Below are 8,701 nucleotides of genomic sequence, written 5' to 3' on the forward strand. Positions count from 1 at the left end.
CTCTACCAAAGAAATATAAAAGCCAGGCATGGTGGCATGTGCTTGTAGTCCTAGCTACTCAGGAGGCTGAGGCATGAGAATTGCTGGAACCTGGGAAATGGAGGTTGCAGTGACCCAAGATTGCACCACTGTACACCAGCCTGGGCAACAGAGTGAGATCCTGTCTTAAAAAATAATTAAAAATAAATAAAAGTAGGCAAATAGTATAACGAACTCCTGTGTACTCATCACCTTATTCTACAGTTATCAGTGTATGGCCAATCTTGTTTCACGTGTACTCCTACCCACTTTCCCCTCCCCCTCCCATATTATTTAGAAGAAATTCCAAGGTGTTATGTCATTTTATCTATAAATATTTCAGGAAAAGTAAGAATCATTTATTTTTACACATAAACATAATTTTATGAATAATTTTAATGTAGTAGGCATCTAATTCCTAGATATTTTGCCTTCTTAATCCATCTAGGTCCAATACCCCAATTTATCAATTTATAGGATTATTTCTTTTTTCCCTTTCCTGGTTTTCCTTTTACATCCTTCTTTCCTTTCTTATCTTTTGGAGAAGTCTTTCCTTTCTTTCGTGGTTTTAGTAGTTCACCAAATTTCCCAAATCCTTTCTGTACCATTGTTCCACGCCACCACGCCTGAATCTGAAAACAAAATAAACCCATATTCAGCATCGGCTGGTATCACAATGAACTGGAGATTGTTAAATCTCTTTATTCTGATACGTGGTCTTGAAGATGTGGAGAATGGGATGTGATCAGAACTCTAAATTTTATTTTCTATCTTTCTCAATTGGCCAGGCATTCAGACAAATTTTTAAAAAAATGCATTTATTGCTTTTATGTGCCAGGGCCTGTTCTAGACTTTTGGGCAACAGCAGAGAAATAACTGTCTCAACTTTATGGAGCTCACATTCCAGTGAGGGAAGAGACAGTAAAAAATAAACACATGAATGTTTAATTTGACAGATGGTGATGAGTGCTATGGAGAGCAACCGTGCATGCTGAGGGGATCTGAGTGCCTATGCCCTGCCTTCCTGCTCCTTACTGGGCTGTCTGTGCTCCTGCCTAAAGCCAGCCCTCACTTGTTCCCTGGATCCTATTCCCTCCTACCTACCCAGCAACACCCCTCCTCTAGTAGCAGACTTGTCCAGTGGCTCCCCATTTGTCTCTGAATAGAAGCCAAAGTCCTTATATGGCTTACAAGGCCCTCTCTGATCTGCCTCCCCAATCCTGACCCCTCTAACCTCTTAACTCCCCTTTCCCTGGCTCACTCTGCTCCAGCCGTGTAGGCCTCCTCCCTGCTCAGACACACAGGCACAGTTGTGACTCAGGGCCTGTACATTCGCTGCTTCCTTTGCCTGGAACTCTTCTCAGTATTCAGATGGCTCACCTCTCCGCTGCTTCAAGGGTTTGCTCAATTGTCATTGCTATGGACTGAACTGTGTTGCCCCAAATTCATATGTTGAAGCCCTAATCCCCAGTGTGATGGAAATTGGAAAAGGGGCTTTGGGGAGATGATTAGATTTAGATGAAGTCATAACGGTGGGGACCTCATGATGAGATTAGTGGCATTATAGGCAGAGACATCAGAGAGTTAGCACTCTCTAGTGCAATCTCTCTCTGTCTCCGTCTCTCTCTCTCCCTCTCTCTCTCTCTTTCTCTCTCTCTCTCTGTCTCTCTCTCTCTTTCTGCCATATGAAGACACAGGGAGAAGTCAGCTTCTATAGGCCAGGAAGAGGACCTTCACCAGACTCCAATCATGCTGATACTCTGACATTAGACTTCCAGCTTCCAGAACTGTGAGAAAATACAGTTCATTGTTTAAGCCGCCTGTTCTGTGGTATTTTGTTGTGGCAGCCTAAGCTAAGACTGTCATCTTTTTAATGAGGCCTACTCTGAAAATCTTATTTACATTAACCACTTCCCCACCTCCAAACACTACTGGCAATTTCAGTTCCCCTTAGGGTGACCTTGTTTTTTTTTTCCCACAGTAGCACTCTCTAACGTAGTATTTAATTTTGTTTTATATTTCATGCTTTTATTTCCCTCCTACTAGATTTTAAGTGCTGTGAGGACATAAATATTTGTTTTGTTCACTGATGTATCTAGGGCTTAGAACTGTGTCTGGTACATAGTAGAAGCTCAGTAAATGTTTGTTAAATGAATGAACAAATGAAAGAGGTGGCTGGGGGTATGCTGTTTTATATAAGGTGGATCAAGGAAGGGCTCTCTGATAAAAGGACGTTTAAGCAGAGATGGAACGAAGTGAGGGCCAGAATCTTGCCCGTATCTGAGGGAAGCATCTCTGGGCACAGGAAGAGCCAGTCTTAAGGCCCTGAGCCAGGAGCATGCTTGGTCCTTGGAAGAACAGCAGGTATCTGCTTGTGACTGAAGCCCAGTGAGAGTAGGAAAGATGAGATGGGGAGTGAAAACAGCAGACTGATCAGGATCCAGGGAACAGCACTACTCTCTAGAGGCAGTTTGGAAATTTATGGGACTTTTTATCGTCTTAAGATTAAGCAGTCTTCAATTGTGTGGTCTGTACCCTGGTCTACAAAGCCTTTCCAGTGGTGTGCAGGCATGGATAGGTTGAAGACAGTCTATTTCCTGAGCTTCAGCATCCATATGCATCCGTTCCTAAAATCATCTCAAGAACATAACTGCAGATCCCCCATCCCAGTTTCCCCTTTGGTGCTCCACAGAGGAAGGGCATGCCTTGAACCCACCTGAATCTTACTATGGTGCATTGCCCTGGATTCCAAAAATCATTAGGACGGGGACACACACACACACACACACACACACACACACACACACACAAGACAATTCAAAGTACAAGTGTTGATGAGAAAATGAATGACTCTAAGGACTGGTTAACCAATCCTTTTGCAAGATAGGTGGTTTCTAATTCTACCTTCAAGAAAAATAAGGGAAACCTAGTTAACATGTCAGTTAAGACCTGCTATCAGTTTGGGGGATACAAATCTGGAAGAAGTTCAGAGATGTATGAAGCATTGTTTTTTTAAAATAAAACATTACAGGCAAAAAAAGCTTCTTCCCTTCTCATTAACTCATCTACGTGAACAAGTTTTCTCAAGGCTTTCATCTGTAAAATGAAAAACAGGAGTAGAATCTGTAATAAACTCTGTGTTGTTATAATAATCATCAATATTTATGCATGAATATATAAACTACACTAAAAAAACCCTCTCATTTTGGTACACTGTTCTAAAAAATCCTATATGTCTAATAATTTTTAAAATTTGTAAGAAATTTTATGTTGTTTTAGGTGATTTTATACAACTAATAGTTATAATGTATATACATTTTTAAATTTTTAAAATTTAATTTATATAAATATTTTTGTTGCCTAGAAGTACAAAAGAGCAATCTATGAAAGACATATGTGTATATATATAACCTTAGGATCAATTTTGAGGGGAAAGTAGAATGGAAGTACATGTTTAAGAAGAAAAGATATAAAAATTCTGCCTATAAAATAATAACTTGTTTAAGTATTTGTAAATTGGTGTTGACAAATCATAATGATATTCAGTTTCCACTGGATACAGTTAAAATATTGTTCTAACAGCTCTATTTTAAAATGTCAACATTTAAAATTCACTGGAAATTACATCCTTTGCAATGATATAAACTTGTGCCCAGCAATATTAAATATCATTTTAAGAATGTGCAAGAGGGTGCATGGTTTTTCAAAATGCTTTCAGAAAGTATTCAATTAAAAACCACAATTTTCATTCTTTCAAGTGTAATCCATCCTGAGCATATACACATTGAAATACTTTTTTATTTTAGTTTTTGAGATAGCTGTCGCCCAGGCTGGAGTGCAGTGGCACAATCTAGGATCACTGTAACCCCCGCCTCCTGGGTTCAAGCGATTCTCCTGCCTCAGCCTCCAGAGTAGCTGGGATTACAGGCACACACCACCATGCCCAGCTAATTTTTGTATTTTTAGTAGAGACAGGGTTTCACCATGTTGGTCAGGCTGATCTTGAACTCCTGACCTCAAGTGATCCACCCACCTCAGCCTCCCAAAGTGCTGGGATTATGGGCGTGAGCCACCGTGCCCAGCCTGAAATATATATTTGTATACAAATTACTTTTCTTTCTCCTTTAAATTGCTACTCAGGGATTGTTTTGATTAAAATTATGTGCTTTTGGAGGTTTTTATTATCTCTGAATTTATTTTGGAATGGTAAAAGAGGTATCACAAAAGATTTATCATAAAAGGGAGGACATTAGGTCTGATAGGGTTGAGGGCTATTGAGAGAGGATTTTACGGACCGAAGACTTGACTCGTACTCTGAGTGAAATGGAGGGTTGCCAATTTCAGTGGAGTGGGGAGCTCTAGCCCATGTTTTAACAGCATCAGTGCTACTGCTGAGCAGAAGGTATATTGTAGGGGAGCTGGCATGGAAGCAGGGACACTAGTCAAAGGGCTTATGTAGTCATCCGGCTGTGAGGTGATGGGGACTTGGGCCAGTTGGAGAACAAAGAACACTGGCTGAAGTGGACACATTCCAGAACTGTCCTACATCTCCATGGGCTCAAAGGGCTACAGCAGAATTACAAGGATCTCAGCCCTTTGATCCTAATTAATGGCAGCTCAGAACCCTGGGCTCAGCCTCTCATCTATAAATGCTTTCATTTCTAATTTTTAAAATTTATTTTACTGCTTTTGTGAATACAAGCTTTTTTCATTCCAATGAAATAGTCCAAGAATTTAAGATTGTTTGAAATTTTGAAGTTTTGGTTTCCTTTGCCTATTTGTTGGCTTCTTATTGGACAAAGAAATAAGGGACATAAAAGACAAAAATACTAGGGCTGACATTAAAAAATCTTCTTACCCTTAGCCCTGGGGACATAAAAGTTACTAAGTAACTTCTCTTTTCAGAAGCAGGACAGGGGTGTAAGGAGTTGCTCCATAGGATAATCTGTAATGTGTTTACCATTAGACTCCCTCTAAAGCAACTGTTATCAAGAATCTGGGCTGATCTTACCTTTGTTGCCATTATATTCCTATTTCTCTTTTCCTTGAGGTATTTCCATATGACCTCATTGCCTTCAGCACACACTTCTTTTGGGGGTTCTTCCATGGGATTGTCCATCAGTGTCAGAACCTTAAGATTCACTAGGGAATCCAAATTCTCCGGAAGATGGGTGAGCAAGTTGTCCTCCAGCAGTAATTCTTTCAAAGCTGAAAAGATTTTTTTTAAATGGTGGATCCATCTTAGAACAAACAATATTAACTTGTCACCTAATCCTGCCGACATAGATGAGGGATCCAATTCTGCATTTGCAAAAAGGATGAGAGGAAAGATGCACAAGATCCAACAAAACTTTTTCTACCATCTAATAAAAGTTCTAGCTCTATGTTTGCTCCTTCCCATAATGAAGAGAACAAAATTCAGTCTCCAGATATTCCAAATGTTTTGTTTGTTTAGAGCAACAGTTTTTAGCTGAAACTGACAGCCCACTGGGAAAAATCACTCTCAGACCCTGCTGCTCCTAAGCTCAGCGGGCTATTGAGTTTTTTTTTTTGAGACAGAGTATCTCACTTTGTTGCCCAGGCTAGAGTACAGTGGCATGATCTGGGCTTACTACAACCTCTGCCTCCCAGGTTGAAACGACTCAAGTGCCTCAGCCTCCTGAGTAGCTGGGATTCCAGGCACATGCCACCACACTTGGCTATTTTTTTTGTTTGTTTGTTTGAGACGGAGTCTAGCTCTGTCACCCAGGCTGGAGTGCAGTGGCTCAATCTCGGCTAACTGCAACCTCCGCCTCCTGGGTTCAAGTGATTCTCCTGCCTCAGCCTCCTGAGTAGCTGGGATTACAGACACCCAACACCATGCCCGGCTAATTTTTGTATTTTTAGTAGAGATGGGGTTTCATTGTATTGGCTAGGCTGGTCTCGAACTTCTAACCTCATGATCCACCTGCCTCGGCCTCCCAAAGTGCTGGAATTAGAGGCATGAGCCACCGCACCCAGCCTACAACTTCTTTATAACAATTCAAAGTTGTTGAAGCCAGTGTCCATAAATATTAGAGACAGAAAAATAGAAAACACTGAAAATTTTGAGAATATTTCACTCCTCCAGGGACCAGGGACAGTATAAAAGTTTATGGTCAGGAGCATTACTAAGGAGTACTGCATACAACCCCTTGCCTCCAGTTTTTTGGGTTTTTTTTCCCTGAGACGAAAGCTCGCCCTGTCGCCAGGCTGGAGTGCAGTGGTGTGATTTTGGTTCACTACAACCTCTGCCTCCCGGATTCAAGCAATTCTCCTACCTCAACCTCCCAAGTAGCTGGGATTACAGGCATGTGTCATCACACTCAGCTAATTTTGTATTTTTAGTAGAGATGGGTTTTTGCCATGTTGGCCAGGCTGGTCTTGAACTCCTTAACCTCAGGTGATCCGCCCACCTTGGCCTCCCAAAGTGCTGGGATTACAGGCATGAGCACTGCGCCCGGCCTTGCCCCCAATTTTTGAATGTCTTATGAGTAGGCATCAGCTTCCACTCTAATATGTCTTCATTCTTTTTTCATTAAAGAATAGCCATAGTTTGGGCCGGGTGCGATGACTCATGCCTGTAATTCCAACACTTTGGGAGGCTGAGGTGGGCAGATCACGAGGTCAGGAGATCGAGACCATCCTGGTTAACACGGTGAAACCCTGTCTCTACTAAAAATACAAAACAAACAAACAAACAAACAAAACCCCCCCAAAAAAAACTAGCCGGGCGAGGTGGTGGGCACCTGTAGTCCCAGCTACTCAGGAGACTGAGGCAGAAGAATGGCGTGAACCCGGGAGGCGGAGTTTGCAGTGAGCCGAGATCTTGCCACTGCACTCCAGCCTGGGCAACAGAGCGAGACTCTGTCTAAAAAAATAAAAAGAAAGAAAAAAAATCGCCGTAGTTTGAAAACATGTGCATAAGCCTAGGGATTCAGAAAAAAAAAAAAAAGAAGAAACATTTAAAATCTGGTCCCAGTGGGTACTCAGCAAAAGCATGTTAAGTGGATGGATGAATGTACAGACAAAGAATGGCTTAGTCTAGTAGAAAATGTTTGGCTGTTTAAATAGGAATCATATATAGTTTTCCAGGTCAATCATGTAGGTCCAAGAAAGTCCCTTGCTAATTTCACCACTGCGGGCCAATACTTTTTCTTTTATTCAAGTGACTCAGTGACCTAGATGAAATTTACTGCAGGATCCCAATTCCAAATTCTGGCATACAGTAAGTGTACAGTAAATTCTTGCTGGTAGTGTAATGAATGTATGAGTGAATGCTAATTTTCTTAGCAGTTGTTATTTACTTTTCCATTCTAATAAATGACTTAACTGCCTTTGCAAGACTCTTAGCTATACTAATCAGGACACCTGGCCTCCCCCATGTCACTGAGTGAGCCCTGCAAGAAAGTAATGGGATAGACTCAGTTCTCCCAACACTCACATCGGTCTTTAGCAAGGCAAGGAAGCCATTCCCATGGGAAGTACTGGCCACAAACTCTACTAGGCTGTGAATCTACTAAGTTTCCTCACCTTGTGCTTGGCAAATGGCATCTGGAAGTTGCTTAAGCAAATTGTGCCGGCAATCAAGAACTTCTAGGTTAGGCATTGACCCCAAGGATACGGGCAGGCACTCCAGATGATTGTTCTCTATATATAGCTCTTTAAGACTCTGAAATAACATGAGTATACCATAATAATATACCTTGATTAATTAATTATAGTAACCAGAATCACCTGTGGGTGCCTATGCTTTTTTTTTTTTTTTTTACTTTCAATGGGGGAAATTATGCATTGGGTTAAAGGGAAAAAGCATGTCTAAAGGACCATCATCAAGACATAAAATTATTTTTGAGTAAATCCATTAGACTTGGTTTCCATTTATGCAGGGAAAAGAGACTACAGACATCTAGTGCTTATTTGTTTCACCAGAACTTTATGAAAAAATAATTTGAATAATTAACTACATTTATCATTAACTCTTTTTTAATAGCTAATTATCTGTGGCAGTTGCTACAGAATGATAATTGCTTCAACTATCAACCCAATATTGCCTCATGTGAAAGTAGCCAAAACACACAGGGAATGGGTTTGAATGTATTCAAAATAACTATTTTCAACTTCACTGGGCAAAAATTTAATGTTTGTACTTCACCCTAAGATTGCGGCACGACAGGTACAAAGGAAAAGACGATGAAAGGTGTTCTATGAACACAGGGCAAAGGAATGGAGAATTAGGAATAGACTCCCTGTGTCATAGTGAGAACTACCTATGCTGTACATGGCATTGCATGACTGGGGATTATGTGGCGGCCCACGCCTACTTTATCATCATTAAGAATGCAGCAGGTCAGACACGGTGGCTCACACCTGTAATCCCAGTACTTTGGGAGGCTGAGAAGGGTGGATCACCTGAGTTCAGGAGTTCGAGACCAGCCTGGCCAACATGGCAAAACCCTGTCTTTACTAAAAACACAAAATTAGCCAGGTGTGGTGGTGGGCGCCTGTAATCCCAGCTATTTGAGAGGCTGAGGCAGGAGAATCGCTTGAACCCGGGAGGTGGAGGTTGCAGTGAGCCGAGATTGTGCCATTGCACTCCAGCCTGGGCAACAAGAGTGAAACTCTGTCTAAAAAAAAAAAAAGTGCAACAACAGGAACATAAAAA

The 8,701-nt window shown here is 41.3% G+C and overlaps 1 protein-coding gene across 1 annotated transcript in view; it reads right to left on the bottom strand.

Moving 5' to 3' along the window:
• Positions 1-355: 355 nt before the first annotated feature.
• Positions 356-8,701, bottom strand: part of LRRIQ4 (leucine-rich repeats and IQ motif containing 4) — a 25,178-nt gene continuing 16,832 nt past the window's right edge. The window contains exons 4-6 of the mRNA XM_011994343.1: positions 7,570-7,708; positions 5,030-5,226; positions 356-650 (exon numbers count right to left, since the gene is read on the bottom strand). Coding sequence (XP_011849733.1) covers positions 498-650; positions 5,030-5,226; positions 7,570-7,708 — 489 coding nt within the window. The 3' untranslated portion in view covers positions 356-497. The remainder of the gene's footprint in view (positions 651-5,029; positions 5,227-7,569; positions 7,709-8,701) is intronic.

This window comes from Mandrillus leucophaeus, unplaced genomic scaffold (assembly GCF_000951045.1).
Source record: "Mandrillus leucophaeus isolate KB7577 unplaced genomic scaffold, Mleu.le_1.0 Scaffold452, whole genome shotgun sequence".
Classification (NCBI taxonomy): Eukaryota; Metazoa; Chordata; class Mammalia; order Primates; family Cercopithecidae; genus Mandrillus; species Mandrillus leucophaeus.